General features: G+C 34.9%; 1 protein-coding gene across 1 annotated transcript in view; it reads right to left on the bottom strand.

Moving 5' to 3' along the window:
- Window positions 1-25887, bottom strand: part of LOC140756947 (uncharacterized) — a 303409-nt gene that overhangs the window by 223097 nt on the left and 54425 nt on the right. Inside the window, exon 2 of the mRNA XM_073092487.1 lies at window positions 14496-14738. Coding sequence (XP_072948588.1) covers window positions 14496-14589 — 94 coding nt within the window. The 5' untranslated portion in view covers window positions 14590-14738. The remainder of the gene's footprint in view (window positions 1-14495; window positions 14739-25887) is intronic.

The raw sequence follows: 25887 nt of genomic DNA on the forward strand, positions 1-25887 counted from the left end.
TCTATTAGTACTTTTATTATATGTATGTACCTATGTTTTAATTATTTTTGAAGTTGCTTCTTTAGCGACGTTGTGCATGTTTTGTGAGTAAAAAATGTTACTCACGTCAGGACACGTAACCTGTACCCCTTAGCATGAGTTTTTACGTTTTGACAAATATGACTGTTTTGGTATTTGTTTACGTATTTGCCCATACAATTTCCAATCAGCGCCCCCAGCGGATTGTATCAGAACTTGGAAATTGTATGGGCCATATTTGTCAAAACGTAAAAACTCATGGTAAGAGTACTGATCGAAAATTCATAAAACGGATGTAATATGAATGTCATGTTTGTGTACGATAGCGCAATAAATGAATATTGTATTCTACCACCATAGATTAGTAAAGATTACTCACAAGAAAACGTACCCAGTTTTGAGAATTGAAATAGTTGCGTAAAAAAGTTTCGCCACGTCTCCGTGCTAAAATGTCCCTAAAATATTTGAAATAATTATTTATTTATTATGTAACTTACGCAGTATTAGTTATTTATTCGTAAATTTTCTCTAAAAATGTTTTTTATTTGTCAAGAATTCAAAAAAGAACTTACTAATAAGCTGTTTGTGGCTTCATTCAATTTAAAGGCGGCGAAGTATCTTTACTAATCTATGTCTACCATATAAATGATAGTACTTTTATACTGATAGTTAAAGCAATTCGTGAAAAATTATTCCCTAACCATTCCAAAATATCAAAATACACAACGTTAAAATTCAAGTTTTCCCTTCTGCCGGCACTCCTAAAGTACAACCCGTTAATTTTTTATTTGTCCTTTAAGAACATGATAGGAACTGTGTACCCCTTTTTAACCGACTTCCCAAAGGAAGATAGGTTATCTATTCGTCGCGTATTTTTTTTATGTATGTCCAGCGATTTTTTGTCCAGCGAAAGTAAAAAATAATTCAAATAAATGTTGGTTTAGTACATATTTCTGAAGTCGGCGTTCATACTGGACACGCTGTTTACGCCGTTATCCAACGAAATATATTGAGCGTCGATTTCAGAACTATGTACTAAACCAACATTTATTTGAAATATTTTTTACTTTGTAGTGACATAGAAGTCGGTTGTATTTTTTGTTAATTTTTTTTTTACTTTGTAGTGACATAGAAGTTGGTTTTATTTTTTTGTTAAAATTTTTTTCTACTCCTGAGGACTAAGCTGACTCGAAAAAATGCTGACTCATAAAAGCACCTATTTATCAGTTATCACACCCATCTAACCAGAACACAGCAGCGCTTAACACTGCTGTTATTAGGCAGAAATAGGAATGGCGGGCACTAATGAACTCCAAGGCCCTGATCTCGAACTACAGAGGGATCTACCACCTATAAAAAGTAAGTGGCAATGAATTCAAATAGATAAAAATGTAACTCAACTAATTTTATACAACATTTTTAAAATTCAAACGCTCATCACATTGACATAATTAAATATGCACCAATTCACCGGATTAATGTCAGTATCCATTCGTTTTCAACCAAAATACCGCTTAAGTTAACTTTTAACCGTTCAGTTAGTTTTAACTTTATTCCTTTCATATTAAGCTTAAATTCGAAAGACGGTCGTATGAAAAAATCCCAATGATAGAATGGTGACATTTGTCGATGTATTTTAAAACCTATTTTCAATCATGTAAGGTTCAAATTAGAATGATTCAAAGTTACACGAGACTGCCTAACATTTATGGAAATAACTTTAAAATAAAATCCCAGTTTTAAAATGCAGTTTAGAGAACATCGACGTCGGTGGAATCGAAAACTTTTTTAGGCGCGTTGAGCACTTTTTGGGTGCAAAAATCATGAAACTCGCGTCATCGTCTCCAAACGCTTTATGTTCAAGGATTAAAGTTTAAATTGGTACACACTTCTTTACAAACCAAAAATAATTCAAAAATAATAATTTTCGCTACTATCAGCAGTTTGCAGAATGCCCCGTTTTCTTTTATAAACATAAATATAAAGGTTTATATATGATGTTTATAATTATTATTAAAGAAAATGTATATGTCTTGAATAAATTGCCTTCGTTAACCCATTACTGTCTCATTGCGGATACGGGTCTCCTTTCAGAATAAGAAAGGCTTAGGCCATTACCCAGCGCGCAATCCAAATGCTTATTGGTAGACTATAGAACTTTTTAGGGTTCCGTACCCAAAGGGTAAAAACGAAACCCTATTACGACGCCTCCGTTGTCTGTCCGTCTGTCACAGGAGTCTATCTCGTGAACCGTAATAGACAATTGAAATTTTTACACAATGTTTATAACGGTGGCCGGTATAACAACAAATTTAAAATAAAAAATCTTGATTATAATGGAGGGTCGCCATACAAGACACTGCTATTTTTCGGCATCTAAGAAATCTATTGATCCATAAACCAAATTTCGGTCACAAATAATAATTAAAACTAAATTACTCAAACGACTTCATACATTTTGTTCCACTGATACATTACTAAATGCTGTTTGGAATTTATGACAATCGCGACTAAGTTCCGGTAAGACTAGTGAGTAACTTATTACCGCGGGTTTGCGCTGATTTATGTACTGAGTTTAACGCCCCGATTATATTGGGCCTTGTCTTAAGTGGGGGATGAAAATATACGTTTTAAGATCGCAAATATTTTCTGTAGGTTAATCATAGATTAGTAAAGATACTTCGCCGCCTTGAAATTGAATGGAGCCACAAACGCCTTATTAATAAGTTCTTTTTGTAAATTCTTGACGATTAAAAACATTTTTACAGAAAATTTACGAATAAATAACTAATACTGCGTAATTTACATGATAAATAAATAATTATTTCAAATATTTTAGGGACATTTTAGCACGGAGACGTGGCAAAACTTTTTTACGCAACTATTTCAATTCTCAAAACTGGGTACATTTTCTTGTTAGAAGTGAGTAATCTTTACTTATCTATGAGGTTAATAGGCAGTTTTTATGTGTATTTTATTAGAGAAACTAGCAGAACCCGCGGCTTCGCCCGCGTAAAACAATATGATATGACATACAAATAACTGTAATCGTAAATTTGTACCTTTAACAATTTTAACGATAAAGAAGCATTCATATTTAATTAATAAAAGCTTTTTTTTCGTCACTGTGTACCTACCTAAATTGGTCAAGCTTTCTTCAGAAACATACACAAACACTCTAATTAGTGGACTGTAATGAAACTTTCTTTAAAATATAAGTTTCATGTAGGATACAATAATTATTATTTACACTATTCCATAGGAACCGTCCATGTTATATGGGGCCTTACATACAGCGGTTCTTTCCAGGCTCTCTGGCAGGTCGGTTAGAGGATACGGCAGGGGATACGGGGTAGCCCTGTTCTAGCCCAAAATTTTAATCCAAGGTCTATGTATCTACCACATCACCATCACTAATCCACGCATACCCACCACAACCATACCCCACGGCAGGACAAAATGTTGGCACGCAGTGTGTCCAAAGTAGTTGCGATGTACCTAATCAGTATACCAAAATGTAGGCTAAATTAAATAAACTTACGTTACATATATGAAATTTGCACCCCTTCAACGTTGTCGTATATTTGTCTGAATAGACGTTATCTGAAATTTCACGTTTCTAACTTCGAACCTAAAAGATTCCCGTATACATACATATAACACTTCTTTTACCTCCTTAGTAGAATTTCAAAAACATTCCTTTTTTTTTTTTTTTTCTTCTCGAGGGGGAAACCTTCAAAAGGTACCCGACGACGTGGGAGCAACGCCGGGTTATGTGGGATTTTTACCGCACTAAAACCCCCCCGGTGGCCGTCCTCAACGCTTATTGGAGAACTCCGGGATCTCCAACGGAACACAACCGGAGCCCTCCAAGCGCGATGCCCAACGGGCTCTACCCTGGGGGAGCAGTTTTCGCTCCTCCCACACCATGTATGTTTACGACGGTATGCGACCACACATACCGCCGTCCTTCCCGGGGTCACTTGCTGGGCGGTTCGAGCTCCCACTCTTGCCGTCCGCAACCCCGGAAGCCCCCTTTTAGTCGCCTCCTACGACAGGCAGGGGATACCGTAGCCCTATTCAAAAACATTCCTATGTACATATGCATCAATAGATACTTTATCAGCAAATTTCTGAAAGATAATATTCAACACCAACGGTCGGCAACCCGACACCCACGGGTAGTGTGTGGCCCGCGACTTTCCCTTGTGGCCCGCGGGTCTGCGCGTTACTAATAATTGGCCAAGTGCAAGTCAAACCCGCACCTGGAGGGTTCCGTAGAACCAAAATTTTCATTTTTTTAATTTCTAGTATTTAATATTGCAGCAACCATTAAAGTACACACATTGTGAAAATTTGAACTGTCTACCTTTAACGGTTTAAAAGTTAGTTGGAAAAATATCGAATAGCAGTTTGTGTTGTATGGGGTCCCCATACAACACAAACTGCTTTTTGTGTTTAACTTTTTTTATTTTTATTATTTGTTGTTATAGCGGCCACAGTTATGCATCCTCTGTAAGAATTTCAAATGTCTATCTATTACAGTTCCAGAGATAGAGCCCTGTGACACACGGACAGACGAATAGACAGCGAAGTCTTAATAATAGGGTTCCGTTTTTATCCTTTAGGTACGGAACTTTAAAAAACCGCTGTTCTGCTCTTCAGCGCGCGCAATGCATTCCCATGTTAAAAATATATGTTACGTCGGCCCGTGGAATTTCGCCCTACACTAAACTTCTCTGCTTTTTTCTTCTATGTTCTTTTTTCAGACACGCCAAAGGAAGTAACTTCAATAACGGTTTTTAAAGAAACTTTCTTTACTTATAGTACCCTAATGGGGTTGATTGTTGAGTTGCTAAAAATGCTAAAACAGATGTGTAAACAGTAAGGCATAATGCATACACCCTTTTATAGCCGTCTTAAGGGTTTTTCAAAAAAAACAGTGACTCAGATGCTTCATTAAGTCCAATGATAATTTTTCATACTGGTTGCTTCCAAATTAACGGATTATAAAATAAAGTTCCAACCCCTATTTAACGACCTTAAGGTTTGATTTTCCAAAAACTGTGAAATAGGTGTCTTATTATTTTCAATCAGAAAGCCAAATAACAATTTTCATAGACTTTGCTTAAAAAGCCGCGGACTTTTAAACGAAGTTTCCACCCCTATTTTACCTTCTTAAGGGTAGATTTTCTATAAACGGTGTTTAAGAAGCTCTTTGAACCAGAAAGCTAAATGCTATTTTTACAATTCTTGTTTCCAAATTAATTAACGGATTTTAAAATAAATTTATATTCCCTATTAATCGAACTTAAGGGTTGATTTTCCAAAAACGGTAAAATAGGTGTTCTATTATTTTCAATCAGAAAGCTGAATACCAATTTTCATAGACTTTGTTTCAAAATCTGCGGACTTCCCAACAAACTTTCAACCCCTATTTAACCCACATTAGGGTTGATTTTCCAAGGACGGTAGAATTAAAGTTCCACTATATCTAACCAGTAAGGCAATGACTAACTTTCGTAGTCCTGGCTTTCAAATTGGCAAATTTTAAAATAAGCTGTCAACCCTTATTTTACCAACTTAAGGGTTGATTTTCCAAAAATGATGAAATAGGTATTTAGTTATTTTCTATCGAATAGGTATTTAATTATTTTCTATCGAAAACCCAAATACCGATTTTCATACAAATTACATCAAAACTGGGGGACTTTCATACAAACTTACAACCCTTATTGAACCCATATAAGGGTTGATTTTCCAAAAACGGTAGAATTAAAGTTCCACTATATCTAATCAGTAAATCAATGACTAACTTTCGTAGTGCTGGCTTTCAAATTGGCAAATTTTAAAATAAGTTGTCAACCCTATTTTACCAACTTAAGGGTTGATTTTCCAAAAACAATGAAATAGGTGTTTAATTATATTCTATCGAAAACCCAAATACCGATTTTCATACAGTTTACATCAAAACTGGAGGACTTTCATACAAACTTACAACCCTTATTTAACCCACATAAGGGTTGATTTTCCAAAAACGGTACAATTAAATTTTCACTATATCTTACCAGTAGAGCAATGGCTAACTTTCATAGTGCCAGCTTTCAAATTGGCAAATTTTAAAATAAGCTGTCAACCCTTATTTTACCAACTTAAGGGTTGATTTTCCAAAAATGGTGAAATAATTATTTAATTAAAATACCGATTTTCATAGAGTTTACATCAAAAGTGGGGGAATTCCATACAAACTTACAACCCTTATTTTACCCACATAGGGGTTGATTTTTCAAAAACGGTAGAACTAAAGTTCTATTATATCTAACCAGTAAAGCAATGGCTAACTTTCATAGTGCTGGCATCCAAAATGGAAAAATTCAAAAAAAGCTGTCCACCCCTATTTAACCACCTTTAGGGTTAATTTTGGAAAAACCCTTAGATTAGATTTTTATTACTTTAAATCAGAAAGCTAAATACCAATTTTCATCCAGTTTGCTTTAAAACTGACGGACTTTCATACTAACTTTCAACCCCCATTTAACCCCCTTAACGGTGGAATATCAAAAAATCCGTTCTTAGTGCGCATCTACATTATAAAATGAAGCTATGTTGCCAATTTCATGATTGTAGCTTCAGCAGTTTAGTCAAAACCTTGATTAATACGTTTTGAACGTGAGTATCTTTTCGCTTTTATATATATAGATTAAAAACACATTCTGGGCGAATGTTATGAAATATAAGGATTTAAAAAAGTTAAAAAATTCTTATATATTAAAATTTTGCAAATTTTACACAAAGTTTTTTTAGTTTTAAATTAAAATTGTAAACTGGTATAGTCCGAGTAAAACTGCTAGTCCGCTCTAAATATAGAAATGAATCGCGTCGCCATAGCAAATTGTATGACTACACCTGCTCGCAACAACTTCAGAGCGGACTAGCAGTTGGGCGACAACTATAGTAAGTAACCTTCATGTTTTGACTCTAGAGGCGACGCCGTCACACATATTTTGACCTCATAACATCGAAAATCGGTCGGTCACTATGACTACTAATAATAAGAAATCCAAATGATTTAATCCACCCCATACATTTTGTTCCATTGATACGGCCGTTATCAATATTCAATCTATCTATTTTTTCTACTAATTCGAAGAAATTGTCACATGTCGATCTTTGGTAGACAAAACATTGGACAGATCGATTTTAAACAACGGGGTTTATGCTGTTTGAAATTTATGACAATTTCTATTTTCCGGTAAGTAATGCTAGAGTGACTAACTTATTACCGCGGGTTTGTTCTGATTTATGTACTGAGTTTAACGCCCCGATTATATTGGGGCTCGTCTTAAGTAGGGGATGAAAATATATCACGTTTTAAGTGAGGGGCTTTTTAAGGTTTTGTTTTCTTTTTGGTAGTTTGCAGATGTAAATATAAACTGGGGTCATATTATTTAAAGAAAAGACGCTTTCTATACGAACATAACATAAGCTAATCAGTCGTCACACGAAAAAGACAGGATTTAACGTTAAAATTAAATTACATTAGATTAGTTATTTTCTGTAATTAAATACCTATTACATTAGTAATTTAACTTATTTGTTACCTTTACATGTAAGTAAATGTGTATAATTCTATATCTATATATATAACTAGCTGACCCGGCAAACTTTGTACCGTCTCAAAATATATTCATCATATATATTTCATATAAATATAGGCTATGTTACTCGTGGATAATGTAGCTTTCGAATGGTGAAAGAATTTTTAAAATCGATCCAGTAGTTTTTGAGCCTATTCATTACAATCAAACAAAGTTTTCCTCTTTATAATATTAATGTAGAAAATCAATTGCTGTTCGATAGTCTCGCTAAAACTCGAGAACGGCTGGACCGATTTGGCTAATTTTAGTTTAAAACAATTTGTGGAAGTCCAGGTAAGGTTTAAAAGGTGAGTAAATATGAAATATATTTCATAAATAGATTCTGAGGCGGTACAAAGTTTGCCGGTTCAGCTAGTTTACAAAAAATTTTAAGACTACGAAGCAAATCTTCTAACGCAATAAGACGTATCTATTTTTTACAGATGTCGGTTAGTAAGGAATCAAGTAAGAATGTTGTCCTGTGAAATCATAGATTAGTAAAGTATTACTCATAAACAAGAAAATGTAACCAGTTTTGACAATTGAAATTGTCACTGTCATCTATTTTCGAGTTTGTTAAATATTAAAAAAAATTGTAGTTTTAAATCATTTATAATGAAACGATATTTCCGATATTGTTCCCCGTAAATTACACCATGACAGCCATTAGATGCTGACAAAATTATCAGCCGTTTAGGCCATTTAATGGCTTCCTTCAATTACAAGGCGATGAGATATCTATACTTATCTATGTATGAAACAAACATAATACGGTAAAACTTTTCATAAGTACTGGCATACACCCCACCTTTAAACAAAAAAAAAATAAAAAAGAACAATATGTCAAAACGCACAGATTAAACAGAGCCGCGAGCGCGCAACGCCATCTGTCATCGGAAACGATTCGAAAATAGAATGTGATCCGGTAACCGTTTGAACGTTATTTATCGCCGGTTTAAACTGGTTATTCTAAATTCGAAACTCGAAATTGATTCGTTGTCACGAACTGGGGATGTTAATTTGATAGTTTAAAACTGAACTTTAAAATAGTTTGGTATTAGTTCTCTTTTAGGTAATTGCAAAGGGTTATTTCGCGCCTATCTTTTTAGCACGCTTTTATTAGCTTGACCTGTATGTATGTATATATGTAACGGAATCTTTGAACTCGATTTTACCCACTTTAAACAGTCCGATTAATTTAAAATTTTGAACAATTATCAAGAACCGATGACAATACACGATTTAAATAATTTTATCCCATTCACCTCAACAGGATCGTCAGGAATCAGGATTAACGATTTTCCTTGTTCGATTTTAGCGTGGTTTTTAGTTTTTAAACTATAACTATTATGTTTATATGAAGATGGTGGAAGCATCTATGCCACACCTATTTCTGCCTAATAACAGGAGTGTTAAACACTGCTGTGTTCTGGTTCGAAGGGTGTGGTAAGGGAGACATACTTTTCCGAGGCGTTCCAGCTTCTTCTTCAAGGGTAGCAGCGTATTTTTGGCCGACCTCTGATAGGAATTGATTACAGATGTCCCAGCACTATCCACTTACCATCAGGTGGACAGCATGCACGTCAGCTACTCCAATATATAATAAAAAAGATAACTACATAAGCGATTATTATGAAATTATGTTCACACGTTGTCAGGAGTTCAGAAAAGTATATAGGGTACCTTTTATACCGAAGAAAGTACCATGTCCGAGGTATAGATAAAAAGCTCTGAATGCGAGCGAAGCCGCGGGTTAAAGCTAATTTGATTATAATCTTATATATAAAATTCTCGTGTTAGTTACCGTACTTCTCCGAAACGGCTTTAACGATTTTCACCAAATTTTATATGCATATTCAGTAGGTCTGAGAATCGGCTACTATCTATTTTTCATACCCCTAAGAGATAGGGGTTGTTCACCCTTAACATTTTTTATTTATACGGCAACACAACGTTTGCCGGGGCAGCTAGTATTTTATAAGTCTTTATTTCACTTACCTGGTTAGTTCGTATGTAAACAAACAAACTCACATTAGCATTTATATTATTAGTTAGACCGGTTAGGATTATGTCCAGCATAGATTAGTAAAGATACTTCGCCGCCTTGAAATTGAATGAAGCCACAAACGGCTTATTAGTAAGTTCTTTTTTTAAATTCTTGACAAATAAAAAAATTTTTAGAGAAAATTTACGAATAAATAACTAATACTGCATAATTTACGTAATAAATAAATAATGATTTCAAATATTTTAGGGACATTTTAGCAGGGAGACGTGGCAAAACTTTTTTACGCAACTATTTCAATTCTCAAAACTGGGTACATTTTCTTGTTAGGAGTGAGTAATCTTTACTAATCTATGATGTCCAGTAGAATATTATGGTTGATGTTTGTGTAGCAGAAACCACTCGGCCACAGCTATTCAGCTAATTGTCTCCAAAACCTCAGCATGTTGAGGACTAGGCTAAACCAACAGGAATTCTGTATCGACTGCCTATCTATACTAATACTATAAAGAGGAAAACTTTGTTTGTTTGATTGTAATGAATAGGCTCAAAAACTACTGGACCGGTTTTAAAAATTCTTTCAACATTCGAAAGCTACATTTTCCACGAGTAACATAGGCTATATTTTATATGAAAAATGTTTGATAAATAGATTTTGAGGCGGTACAAAGTTTGCCGGGTCAGTTAGTATTGTATATCTACAATACCTACCTATTACACAATATTATACAATAAAAGTTAAGCCTTCCAATTTCAAAGCAGGGTCCGAGGTTCGAATCCCAGGAGTCTTTGAGGACTATTACTACTCGTATATAAGTACCTCCGATTTTTCAAAATTACGTGCGTAATAGAAATTAATTATCACTTGCTATTAAGAAAGTTACATAATATGCGTATTAGAAAATAATAAATAAATTAATTATTAAATATAATTATTAAATTAATAATTAAATAAATTAAATTAATTGAGCAAAAAGTGCTCTGTAAAGAACCTATTTTGAATAAAAAAAATGATTTTTTTTTAATTATTCCTTGCTATAACGGTAAAAGAAAAATTCGTGAGGAAAGCTGCATGTCTGAGAGTTCTTTAAAAACGTTCTCGAAGTTGTACGATTGGCACAAATTCGCAATAAGCCAGCGTGGTGGACTATGGCCTTTTTTTTTTTTTTTTTGTTGACGAGGGGGAAACCTTCAAAAGGTACCCGACGCCATGGGAGTGACGCCGTGTTATGTGGGATTTTTACCGCACTAAAACCCCCCCGGTGGCCGTCCTCAGCGTCTCCTCTCACATCCCCTGGTGATTACAGCGATATGCGACCACACAAAACCGCTGTCCTTCCCGGGGTCGCTGGCCGGGCGGTTCGAGCTCCCACTCTTGCCGCCCGCAACCCCGGAAGCCCCCTTTTAGTCGCCTCTTACGACAGGCAGGGGATACCGTAGCCCTATTCTGGTCCCGGTACTACAGGGACACCATCTTCAGTCCTATCAACTCTTATGACTTTCAAAATTAAAAAATACAACTCTAATAAGGTGGACTATGGCCTACACTCCCTCACACTCACTCTGAGAGAAGATCCAGCAGTGGGACAGTAATTGGATAACGATGATACAAAAAATACTTACATTAGAGGTCAGAAATTCCTCTAAAATTACATACACCGCGTGCCAAGATTAAGTATGCTCCACGGTTCATTTTTTTATTCACCGTAACTCATTTTAAACTCGTTATATATTACAGCAAAGGTTCTCAAAGTGTGCTCGGCGTAGCCCTAGGGCATAGTTGCACAGACTTATTAAGACTAGGGGCCACTCGGGCAAATCATGAACGGATGGCGGACAGGCCGCCAGAAGTATAGGTGATTAAAGACAATAAAGAATTGATAATAATTTATTAAAATTGAAAAAGAATTTATTAATTTGAAGCGTGGCACTGCATAGTGCTTACAATCTTCGCGCGCGCGCGAGATTCAAATTATTTTTCGAACATTTTTTTTTTTTGTTTTATTCTGGAATAGAATTCAATATTTTTCGAATGTACGAGAGTATTATTTTTGCTGTCGGCGGGCCACCAGTATTCGACCGGCGGAGTAAGCGATGATGATCTAAAGGCGGATGCTTAAGTAACTTTCGTATCCTTGTTTATATTGTCTGAAATAAATGTTATTATTTTTTTTTTAAGTAACTTTTAATCAACAAACAAACAAAGTCTACCTGGGGCTCCTACCGCCCTTAGACATCTTATAGGGGTTCTATGTGAAAACACATGCCTTGCCATACCTGAGGACTGACATGGTCACCTCTGGCTACTGGTTTCTGTCGAAACGCTAAACATTAAATCTGAACTATCTATAATTAAAAATCGATCTCGGCCTAAAATATCTCTCGGTTCAAATTAATTCGAAAAAGCCCATATTACAATTAATAATACATATCTATTTTTTTGTGACCGTATTGCATAGTAAAGTACCTAAGAGAAAAATAATGTAAAACTTTATTTAAAAATTTATTTATTAAAAAAAACTAAATAACAAATTTTGCTTGTCTGTTCTGTAACCACTTTTGGTACACTTTCATAGTAGTTTTGAGAAACTAATAGAGGTATAGGGAGCTATAAGTTTGAGAAACTTTACCCTACAGTGTACATTTTTTCACGGTACCTCATTCAAAAATCATTATCTATTATGTCGGACATAGAGTGACGAATGAGTAGAAGTGCATTTTGTTATGCTAATGAGAGTTTTGATGCAAAAAAAACAGAGGGGTGGTGCAACAATATAAACATCGGATCTAAAATAAATTCAGAAAAAAATCTGCACGAAACATGTCAAAATATGGAGTTGGAGAGACTCTTGTTTGGTGTCTTAATTACATATTATTTTTATACAGAAGTAGCAGACGAGCATGCAGTCCACCTGAAGGTAAGAGGCAGGTCGCATAAACCACAGATAAGAGTCACTTACTCTTCTTAACTTTGATAAATTAATAATCACTTGCTTTAAAGGTGAAAAAAAAACATCGTGAGCAAACCTGCATATCTGAGAAAACTTGAAGAAAAAGTTCTCAAAGGTACAGTCACGAGCATAAATATATGACTATGGACAGATTAGCAAAAATATCTGACCCAAGAACGAGTTTAGTAATATCTACCTGCAAGAACGCAGCAAAAATATCTGACATTAATAGGCAGCAAAAATATCTGATGATAACGTTGATCATATAATTGTGACATGTGACGTCAACTAAGGGGCAATAATATCTGACATAATTTACAAATATCTTTCATGTAAATAACAATGTCAGATATTTAGTTGTTAATATAATTGTTGGTAATATAATAGTTATATATAATTGTCAGATATTTTTGCTGCGTTCGTGCAGACATATATTATTGAACTCGTTATTGGGTCACATATTTTTGCTGATCTGCCCATAGTCATATATTTATGCTCGTGACTGTACCTATGTAAAGTCTACCAATAGGTACGCACTTGGCCAGCGCCTTGGACTATGAGCTAATCTTTCTCACTCTGATAGGAGACCCGTGCCCAGCAGCGAGACGTTAATGGTATGATGATGATGATACTCTTATAGGTATACTACTAGCTCAAAGGTAGCGCCGCATTCGTGGTCGATCTCAGGTAGGACTCTACTCTTATCAGAGGTCCATCGGCGGCAGTATCCACTTACCATCAGACAAACTGTTTAATCTATACTAATATTATAAAGAGGAAAATTTTGTTTGTTTATTGATTGTAATGAATAGGCTCAAAAACTACTGGACCGATTTTAAAAATACTTTCACCATTCAAAAGCTACGTTATCCACGAGTAACATAGTCTATATTTTATATGAAATATATTTGATAAATAGATTTTGAGGCGGTACAAAGTTTGCCGGGTCAGCTATATCATATAAAAAGTGAGTGGTTCTACTACCCAGTACCCATTTCTGCTTTACAACAGCAGTGAAGCCCTGCTGTTTTTGTTATGCTAATAAGTCGAGTGGTCGATAGAAACTGAGGGGTGCGTTAAAATATTGTCGAATTGAATTGGCAGTTTAAAGGGAATAGCTTCTCGGTTTTTATGTCATCGAATTAACACGTGGGTTTTTTTAATACGGGAGTAGCAGACGAGCATGCAGTCCACCTGCAGCGGCTAATGGACATTTTTAATCAACCCCAGATAGGATTAGATATTCCAACATCAGATCAGCCAGGTCGACCCCAGCGCACCAAGCTGGAACGCCACGTAAAAGTAACTCCTGCAGCAGCAGCAGACGAGGATGTAGTCCACCTGATGGTAAGCGGCTACAGCCGCTAATGGACATCTTTAATCAACCCCAGATAGGATTAGATATTCCAACATCAGGTCGGCCAAGTCGACCCCTGAGCACTAAGCTGGAACGCCTTGGAAAAGTAACTCTTAAATTACATAAAAATACAAAGAAATCCAACATATTCCACAGAATTTTTGCAAACGTTATTTCTTAAGCATATTATGTACATATTTCTTCTGTGAAGAAAAAATAAAAAATCACAACTCCACGTTACTAGAATAAAATTTGAGTAAGACACCTATCTAGGGTGACTATACGTCTCAATTTGAATGGGATAGTCCTGTTCTTTTAGCTATACCTACATATATTTTTTATTTAATTAATTAAATATAATTGTTATCATCAATCATATATCAATCATCAATATAATTGTTATGTTTGTATTCGGTCCAGTAGTTTTTGTTTCCAAACCAACAAAGATTTCCTCTTTATAATATTAGTGTAGATATATACAAAAATCCACAAGTGTCCCGTTTCGAAAAAAATAAATGGTAACTCACCGTAAGATGAATAAACAGCCAGAGAGAGCAGCAAGACCACGTGCGCGAGGATCCCGGCGGCGCTCACACGAAACATATTCAAAATGGCGGCCATCGTCACAAAATGGCCGACGAGCAATGCACTACACTTATGGACACACTTTATCACATAATACTGGCGTATGGCTAATTGATTTCAGTTTTACTAAAGTCCTAGGATCGTCGGTCGAATTCGGAATCATTCGCGGGTTGTGCTGGTGGCGTCTGGAAAGAAAGAAAGATAATTTTAATAAAGAAACAAAATGAGGAATCTGAAATATTTATTATTAGTATAACAGTTTCATTATTAGTATGATCGATAAAATTTAGTAGCTTTATTATAAGAGAGCGAGTTAAATTTAATTAAATATCACATAATAATTACAATACGATGTTAAAAAACCGACACTATTTTAACTAAAACACACTTATTTGAACATTTTTTTCAATAAATAAGTTTACAAAAAATATACATGCTTATAAGAAATTTAAAATAAGAAAGTTAAGGTGAATAAAATAAATAAAAAAGAATTAAATCGATTTACAAATGTTTAATTAGCTAAGCTTTGTCTGCCAACTAGCTAAAGTAGCAGCAGATGCGCCGCTACCCCTGAGGACTAAGCTGAAACGCCTCGGAAAAGTACGTCTCCCTTATACCCTTCAACCAGAACATAGTAGCGCTTAAACTGCTGTTATGAAGCAGAAATAGATGTAGCAGTGGTGTCGCCGGAGTCGAACCACAAAGGGTTCTACCACCTTCAATACATACATATATACTCTCGAAAAACATTACCCTCTGTCGGATCAAAACTTTTACAGTCTTAACGCGTAAAACTTATAAATCTGAACAATCCATCACTATCAGTAACAGAATATTTCAGAGATACGGTTAGTTGGAAAGTTTCGTCATTCCGAATTTCAGATTTTCAGAAATAACTTCTTATATGAGCGAAGTTTAAAATGGGTTCCTTACAGTGACTTTGAAGGAGATTCAGTAGATTCTATATTAGATTAAGTTACGAATTAAATTTATACATTTTGATATCAGTTTTGATTTTTTTAAATACAGAAGAAACAGATGAGCATGCAGTCCACCTGATTGTATGTAGCTACTTCCGCCAATGCACATCTGTAATCAATCCCAGATAAGATTTGATTTCTACCTTTCGGCTACAGATGCGCCGCTACCCCTGAGGACCAAGCTGAAATGTCTCGGATAAGTATGTCTAAGGGAGACACCGCCAAACCTATTTCTGCCTATTAACAGCAGTGTTAGCCCTTAAGGTAAGGGAGACATACTTTCCGAGGCGTTCCAGCTTAGTCCTCAAAGGTAGCGACGCGTCTGTGGCGAACCTCAGGTAGAAATATAATCCTATCTGGGGATTACAGATGTCCATGGGCAGCAGTAGCCACTTACAGTACATTATAAAAAAAATACAAATGTCACATTGAAATAATTTTATCATTAAAAAAAAAATGTGAGCCGTCACGGGACGCCTGGCAGATGTGAAACATCGACATTATTTTGTAAAAGTAATATGCAGAAAAGAACATATTGTGATAGGAACTAAATATGTCATAATGATAAAATAAAATATTACGATTTTTTTGATAAAAGAAAATATTACGATGACTATTTATTGAATAAACATTTATTTTCATTAAATACAAAAATTTACGAAATTATTTCAAATCGTGACTACTTAATTCGTTTAATCAGTGACTTCGGTAATACTCGTAGTTATTGCGCACGGCATGCGTCGCCACGCCAGAAATCGGTTTTACGTACGGCTATAGATGTTTCACATCAAAAAACATATTCATTAATTACACAATTCCTGTTTAATAACTTGAGAAGCTTTTTTGTATCAGATAGCAGATGTAAGCAGGAAGTAATTAGTTTCAATTTCATTTATATTTTCACTTAAAGTATTACGCTCCCCACTCCAATCCATTGTATTGAAGCTTATACAAAGATGCGAGCCGTAGACTAACTAACAAAATAGACTGCTACAAATTTTAAACTACTATGTTTCTATTGTCTAATAGGATATTTTTGTAGTTATACTTCTATTTTGCGCCCAGGAAAAATGATGAGAATTTTTTACATAACCGATATAAAAATAGACACCATTGATATTGCAAGATTTGTAGAAAAAAATACTTTTAGTTACTTATTGATGTGAAACATCTATAGCCGCACGTAAAACCGATTTCTGGCGTGGCGACGCATGCCGTGCCACGCTATACGATTGTATATATATACAGTCTATATGCAGTAGTGTGTACGGTGTGGCGACGCGTCGCCATGCGCAATCGAATTCAATAAATAGTCATCGTTATCTGGAAAAAAATCGTAATATTTTATTTTATCATTATGACATATTTAGTTCCTATCACAATATGTTCTTTTCTGCATATTACTTTTACAAAATAATGTCGATGTTTCACATCTGCCAGCCGTCCCGTGACGGCTCACATTTTTTTACTTATATTATGATATTGGTAGCAATGTTTCTACTTTATTCCAATCACATATGTGTTGTCACTTATGTGTACTAAGGTCGGGTTATACCTATGTTCCTAAGTCTGCCGCCATCCATACCTTTCAACCGAAAGGCTGAAAGGCTTGTTTGTTGTGTTGTGCTGTTTTTTTTAACTTATGTTTTTAAATAATACAGGAGTAGCAGACGAGCCTATGGTCCACCTGATGGTAAGTGTACTGTCCCCCATGGACATCTATAATAAACCCCAGATAAGGTTAGAATCCTAACTGAGGTCGACCACAAATGCACCACTACCTCAGGAGACTAAGTTGGATTGCCTCTGAAAAAAACGTCTGCCTTACCACACCCTTCAAGCCATAACACAGAAGCGCTTAACACAGCTGTTATTAGTTAGAAATAGGTGTTGCGGTAGTGCCGCCGGAGTCGAACCACAACGGATTCTACCACATTCTATTTCTCATACGTCTTTGTGTGTGTCCATGGCACCAACAATACAGAAGAAATCCATGTGTGGGTGATTGATGGGATGTAGAAAGCTTTATTTACAGATCCCTTAATGTACCTTACTCTTAACAAAATATACTTCAATTACCTAACCGGAGTCTATTTAACTACTCCATCAACGTGTTAATATCGAGTATCACCCCATCTCAATACAGTAAGTAACAAAATCCGACATTAACCTGCCATTTTATTAATACCTCACGATCCATTAGCCGTGGGGCGAAATGCCTTAAAGTATCGAATTACTTATTGTCCCCTACGTACAGTCTGGGAGACGGCTCTTGTTTTGACTTGAATTTGATGTTGAATTTAAAATCAAAAGAAAAAAAAACTTTTTAAAAACAAGCTTTTATTACATGTTAAGAATTAAACAGTTAAAAATAATTTAAACCTGATGTATTAAATATCAGCATTTTTATATCAGACAGTTTTTTATAAATAAAAGCGCGAAAATAAACTTTTTGGTGTCTGTAAGCTACTGGGCGGATCTTGTTTTGATTTCACATTTTATGTTCAATTTAAAATAAATTAATGCAAATGAAAAAAGAAGAAAATAAACTTTAAATGAAAATCTATCTGTTCGCAGTCATTAAGCTAAGAGGCGGTTCTTATTTTGGCCTGTCAAAAATGTTAATTTTTATATTAAGCTAATATTTAAGATTAAAAAAATTAATAGCATTTTTTATTGAAATTTAAATAAGAAAATAAACTAAGAAGGATATACGCATTTAATAAAATAAACTCATGATTTTGTTGTAGAATTTTATATGATACTACCATAGATTAGTATAGATCTACTACTACTAATCTATGGATACTAACTGCGTTCCATGGCTTTAACTCTTAGCTGCTGTGAAATTAGATTAGACAGATTAACTATTTATTAATCTGTGGTCAGGGTACGTTCTTATTTATTTATTTATTTATGCACACAGATAACTAATACAAAAGACTTATAAATAACATTTTGTGCAAAGGTACTGCTTATTCCTAGTGAAATTTCTTCCAGCAGACCTGTGAAAGGAAAGGGGCTAACAAATGGTGGATACGCGTGCACGAGACAGGATAAAGATATATTATTTATAATTTAATCATAAAGTAATACCGAATAATGTTAAATATAATACCGAATAAGATTTCTTTTTAAGATTGAAGAAGCAAACGCGAGTGAAAAGCGGTTACTGCTGCCCATGGTTCTCTACTACTTTATATATAACAAATCAATTACTTCTGGAAATGTACGTTTTTTACTTATATTACACAAATTTTAATAACTAGTTTTCTTTTTATTATAAATTAGCTTAATGTTATATATTTTCGCTAATATAATAAATACACTTTATAAAAATTACAAAATTTCCTCCATCACTAATGAAGACCGTAGTAACTACTTCTTGAATTAATTCTAAAATATAAAGCAGTAACAAAAATTACTCGCAGTTGAAAAGAATATGCTACAAAGAATGGTCAACAAAACGTCAACTAAAACCACAAGAACTGGCCCCCAGCCTAGTCCACGCTAATGCAGTAATTGCTCAGTATTTTTGTTCCTTCCCCACTCACCCGGGGCGGTACTGTTGGAAATAATTAAATATTTGCACAGTTGTGAGTTGAGCTATTTAATTTGTTAATATGTACGAGCGTTTTTTAAAGTTTTAACTTGAATTAAAAACTATTGCGCGGCATCCACACACTCCGCATTTGCCACAAACTTTAGTCTACAAACGCACAAAACTGGACGCCTCGCAAGTGCTTACTGTAAATTTTACCTTAAATTTTCGAAATGCGACACCCCATCCGATCAGCTAGAAGCGCTCGCAAACCTACACAAACAAAGTCAAATGTTCTATCCGCACATTTCAATTTGTAACGGTTTGTCGTTGTTTGACACAAGTGCACGCACACAGCATAAAAAGCGACAACAAAACGTCTTTTAAAACAACAAGAACCGGCCCTCAGCCTAGGCAACGCTAATGCAGTAATTGCTTAGTATTTTTGTTCCATCGCCACTCGCCCGGGGCGCTATGCGAGACGGAACCAGTAGGAAATTAATAATTAAATATTTGCACCGCAGTTGTAAGTTAAGTTCTCATTTTACATATTATTCACTACCACACATTGACATCTGTAACTAACTCGATACAGTACCTACCCTTAGTATGAGTTTTTACGTTTTTACAAAAATGACAGTTTTTGTATTTGTTTATGTATTTGACCATACATTTCCAATCAGCGTCCCCAGCGGGCTGTATCAGAACTGATTAGAAATGTATGGGAAATACGTAAACAAATACAAATACAGTCATTTTGTAAAAACTCATACTAAGGGTACAGTAGCATTACCATGAGTTGGCATAGAAACGCCACTATAGAAATGGTAAATAGAAAACTATTGTCATTTTGCTAGTGAATAACATAACTACTATCGTTACGGTATTTCTTGACAACGTCTGTCAAATTAATGACTCATGGGACCGAATTTGTATGGCAATAGATCATAATGACATTCGCTAGCGATTTGATTTCGATAGGTTTTTTACGTATCGAGTTACGTCACTACGGATTTTAGTTCTACGAGTAACCACCAGAGGCGCTGTACAATTTTTCATACATTTATTTTACGCAGTCGCTAGCGAGTAATACTTTTGTAAACTCATGGTAGTCCTACAGAGCATAATAAATAATTACTATAATTGTAATGGTCAACGTAACTACTTCAAGTCGTAACGCCATTACTTTACCCGAGTGTAATGTGTAATGTTTATTCGAGCGTTTGTACGCATTACATATGTATGTATGTATGTTTAAGTCTTTAGCATGCTCTGCTGTGCAAACGGCTAAACGGATTTTAACATATGAGGTGTCGTTGGATTCGTCTAAATTGTGGGAGTTACTTTGGTTTAGGCTAAATTTCATTCAGGTAGTCAGGTTTTTTGTTTTTATATTAATCTTCTAGTTCCCACTCATAGTGCCTAAAGAAATTTTACTTCAAAAATGTATGTATCTTGTTTACCTATTTGCTTAAAAATGAGCCTTTTCCTTTAGTTTTTGTTCTATTATTACTTCCCCGAATTTGATCCTTATAAGCGATACTATCCGAAGGTGAACTAAATTAAAGCATGCTTTTTTTTCAAATTGAACTCCTTCGATTTGCGGCATGGAAAAATATATTTTTTAAACTAAAGAATACGTTTTAATTTTTATTAAAATCGGCCTCGTAACTCATATCAACATTTTTATCTATTTCTTATAGTTTTAGATTTGTTTTTATGTTTTATAATTATATCTAACGATAGGGCAGACGAGCTACCCAGTGGAATGCAGTCACCGTCGCCTATGCACATTGCACCAGAGGAGTCACCAATGCATCGCCGGCTAAATCGGTTTGTAGGCCCATTTGAAAAATTCACCCTGTAAAGCATAATAGAAACTAAGGTTCTGTTTTAGTACACTTACTGTGAGGTTATCACAGTAAGTGTACTTAAACAGAACTAAACAAAAACCTAAAATTACTCAAACAATGTTTATCTTCCATCCACCGAAACGAAGCAATGCAAGAGAGAGCCAGTAAAAAACAATTATTACAACTTTTACTCAACACTGAATAAATAGTGCAGATATTCTTTCTACGGAGTAGAATTCTGTTTAAAACATAAATGTTTTACTATCATCTTTAAGAATAATACGCGAAATTAGTTTCTGGATAAAAAATATTATAAGCAACTTTTAGGGTTCCGTACCCAAAGGGTAAAAACGGAAGCCTATTACTAAGACTTCGCCGTCTGTCCGTCTGTCACAGGGCTCAATCTCTGGAACCATAATAGATAGACAATTGACATTTTTAAAGAGGATGCACAATCGTGGCCGTTATAGCAACAAATACTAAAACTAGTAATTTAATTAAAAAATCAAAAACCCAACTGCACTAAAAAGGCTGTGGTAGAATTTCCAAAAAAGGTGAAATAGGCGTTTCATTGTTTTTATCCAGAAAGCCAAATACAAAGTTTCATGTATCTGCTTAAAAATCAAAAGAGGTTCTAACAATATCATCCTTTTTTAATCCTCGTAGTGCTCATTTACGCTACGCTACATAAAGAACCTATGAATAAAATTCCAGTACTTTAGCTCACTACTCAGTCTACTATTTAGTCAGACAGTTATGTATTATATATACAATTATTACAACTTTTAATCCACACTTCTTTTTTTATATAATATAAGAGTAGCAGACGAGCATGCAGTCCACCTGATGGTAAGTGGCTACTACCGCCCATGGACATCTGTAATCAACCACAGATAGGATTAGATATTCCTACCTGAGGTCGGCCACAGATGCGCCGCTACCCCTGAGGACTAAGCTGGAACGCCTCGGAAAAGTCTGTCTCCCTTACCACACCCTTCAAACCGGAACACAGCAGCGCCTAACACTGCTGATATTAGGTAGAAATAGGTGTGGCGGTGGTGCCGCCGGAGTCGAACCACAAAGGATTCTACCACCTTCTAAATATAGATTCACTGAATAAACAGTGCAGATATCCTTTCTACGGAGTGGAATTCTGGTTAAATCATGTTTTAATCTTTAAGAATAATACGCGTAACTAGTTTGAGGATAATAATTATTATGAGATAAAGTATCTCATTATACTTTTTTTCTTTTCTTCACTACTAGTTTTAAGTACAGTTTTGTTCGCTTTGGGATACCATTATTTATTTAAAATATAATAGTAGTATACACGGACATGCAGTCCACTGATGATAAGTGTCCACTGCACACCACGGACATCTGAAATTAAGATTATATTCCTACCTCGGCTAGATGCATTACACATTGAAAAGTATAGATACTCTCGAGATTTCATGGGTTCCCATATTTTTGGGGGGAACCCTAATTGTTTCTTTAAAATAAAAGTAGCCTATGTTAATCCTTATAATATCAACCAACTACAGATGAAAGAAGAAATCCTGTCGAAATTAATGCAGCTGTTTCGGAGATTAACGGGAACAAACAGAAAAACAAACAAAATTACTAATATTTGTTAAAAATATATACTTCCATATGAACCAAGTAAAATTATTTTGACAATACAAACAGACTTCTATTTTAATTTATTTATACAGAGTGACGGCCTCATAGTTAAACCTGGTATGAAGTTGGTAGAACTCTTTGTGGTTCGACTCCGTCTGCACCACCGCTACACCTATTTCTGCCTCATAACAGCAGTGTTCGTGCCGCTATGTTCTGATTTGAAAGGTGTGTTAAGGGAGACATACTTTTCCGAGACGTTCCAGCTTAGTCCTCAGGGGTAGCGGCCGCATCTGTGGCCGTCAGGTAGGTATAGAATCCTATCTGGGGTTTACAGATGTCCATGAGCGGTAGTAGCCACTTACCATCAGGAGGGCTGCATGATCGTCTGCTACTTCTATATTATAAAAAAATAATAATAAAACCTACCTAAAAATAATTCCACAGTAACATCAGCTGAACGATACGATGTTAATCTTTTTACATTTTACAAGTCTTGTTTTTCGTTCCCCGAACACAAATGTAATCCGCTTTGTGTATCTTCCATGATAATTCCTTGGAAAGATGTTTTATTATTTTCACATGAAATTTCGGGAAATTATTTGTCTTAAGTAGGGTTTTCAGATGAAGTTAAATAGTATTGAACTATTATTCTGCTTTATATACTACGATATTTGAAATCAACATGTTATTTTTTCTTTATAGTAAGTAGAAGTAGTAAACGAGCATGCAGTCTACCTGGTGGTTAGTGGCTACTGCTGCCGATAGACATCTGTAATCAACCCAAGATAGGATTGAAGTCCTACTTGAGTTGGGCCACAGATGCGCCGCTACCTTTAAGACTATTTGGAACGCCTTAACTAAGAATGTTGCTGTTACCACACTTTTCAAATCGGAACACAACAGCGTTTAAACTATTGTTATTTGTCAAAAATAAGTGTGGCGGTGGTGTTGTCGAAGTAGATCCTCTTACGGTTCATAAAATCCTATTAATTTGATATATTATGTTATGTTAATCCGTTGAGAAACAGTTAGTTAGAGTATGACATAACAAACTAAGTGAAAAGTCCTACAAAAAGAGAATCAATTCGCATTTATAAAAAAAAAATTAAAAAACCTAAACGGTTAACCACCTTTGACAATGACTAACTGGGAACAAGTATATCAAACTATAGTTAACTATATTATATAGTTAGTTATAGTTTAGTTATATAACTATTATATAGTTATTTAAATAAATTAACTACGTGAAGGTGTCCTCATATAAATTTAAATATCACTTTCCTTAATAAGCTCCTTAAACGTTTAAAGAAGTATCACTTCAAAAAACTTAGAAGTCTGTTATGTCTCTGAAGTTTCACAAGTTACATCTTAGATATTACACTTGCTTCAGTCGCGTTTATTGTTCTCCGTAGACCCTGAACTAATAGTTTTATGTAGGGTTGCCACCCAAACCAGAATATAGAATATCGTTCTATATTTTAGTTAATATTAGTATAAAAGATACTTTATTTTCATCACGAATTTAAATGTTCTACCTTCAAACACACAACCCTGATATAACTTCATAAGCAGTAGATTCTTATAGATAGTTTATCTTTATGTATATTATAGTGAGACAAATATTAAAAAAATACTATATGTTCTATTAATTTCCAAAAAAATCCTAACTTTTGCAATACTATTTAAAAAATTCAAAGAAAGTTGACAACACTAATTATAACAGACCCTACGACTTCCTTAAAACATAAACGTCTTAATTCTAGTATTTCAGCTATTGTACCCGTTTGTATGTAGTGTCTTGTTCCGTCTTCACATTTTGAATATTATGATGGAAAGAGACAAAACATAGAGTCTAAAAAAACAATATTCGGTCTTGCTGTAATTTTGTAGTTGTGAATCCAATCTCCCAAACCTTATTAAAATTTTGGATCTAATCTTATCAAAATTCAGTAATGATGATTTTTAAAAAATAACAGCTTCTGCATCAGTGTCTATTATTAAAAATAAAATTAAATCTTTTTACAGAAAATTACAAGATTTTGGGTGCCATCTGACCCATCTAAGCGAAATTTTATTTTTGAGCTATGTATTTTAGAGACACTTGGAATTGTATAATCGAAATATAGTATATTTCATTCCCACAATTTAGACGAATCCACAAACACGTCATATGTTTAAGCCGTTTGATCTGCAAGGTGAAACAAAGAATGAGACCCATACATGTATAGACATACATACGCTAAAACAAAACCTCTACAGACGTCTAAAACGAGGCTACATTCCAAGAAATCCATCCAAAAGTCGTACAAAAACTCATTTACAAGAACGACAACCCACCAATGATCGTATTACACGATACCTAGTCTAAAACGAAGAAAAACAAATACAAGTTTCTTACGACAATGTTCTTATTTCTTAATACTCTCTATATTACCTTTCTTGTTACATTATTGTATAAACACGACCACGGATTAGTCCGGGCGCTTGTTTTTAGAAACTACTTGCAACAAACAATTTTGAGACAAAAGAATTGGTTGTCTGTACGGTTGAAGACCTCGAAATATTGTGGTTTGAACGAAGCAACGAAATTTGTACGTTTTAATTTTTGAAATTATATCATTAAATAAATTTATTTTTGGAAAATAGAAGTAGCAAACGAGCGTGCACCTGATGGTAAATACCACCTACTGGTTACTGACCCATGGACATCTTTACTTAATCCGAGATAAGATTTGGCGAAAGATCGTACCTGAGGTTGGCAACAGATACGTCGCTACACCTGTGGACTAAGTTAGGCGACACAACTAAAAAAAAACAAAGGAATGAGTGAGTTAGGTTGGTTTAACTACAGTAATGGGTGCCGTCGAGATTGCGGTCGAGTGCTAGGGGACCCTTGGTTGCGGCAAAGAGCGTACTGAGTCCGGCATATCCTCTCCGCTGCCATTCCGCCTAGAGGAACCTATGAAAGATTTCCCCACGAAAAAAAGGTACAGTAATGGGTAGACACTACTAAAAACAAAACAAAGAAAAAATAGACTGACGATACAACTAAAATAAAACAGTAGCGAGTTAGAAAAAACAGAAACATTCTCCGTTGGTTCATTACAGCATGACCATGTCCAGGGATTAGCCGCCGGCGCTTGGTAATGGAGAATCACGGTGTACTACATCGCACTGGACGTATTAATGAAATAACTGAGTAGATTTATCAATTGTGAAAGGGGAGAGAAAGGACCTTTAGGTATATACAGATTGATTTAAAATTGTAGTCTAATCAACAAGATCAAAATCGTGAAAAATAGAGATGAAGCTCCTAAAAATATGAGATAGCTAGTTC

This window comes from Epargyreus clarus, unplaced genomic scaffold (genome assembly GCF_041222505.1).
Source record: "Epargyreus clarus isolate Ecla_fem2 unplaced genomic scaffold, WU_Ecla_fem_2.2 ptg000036l, whole genome shotgun sequence".
Lineage (NCBI taxonomy): Eukaryota > Metazoa > Arthropoda > Insecta > Lepidoptera > Hesperiidae > Epargyreus > Epargyreus clarus.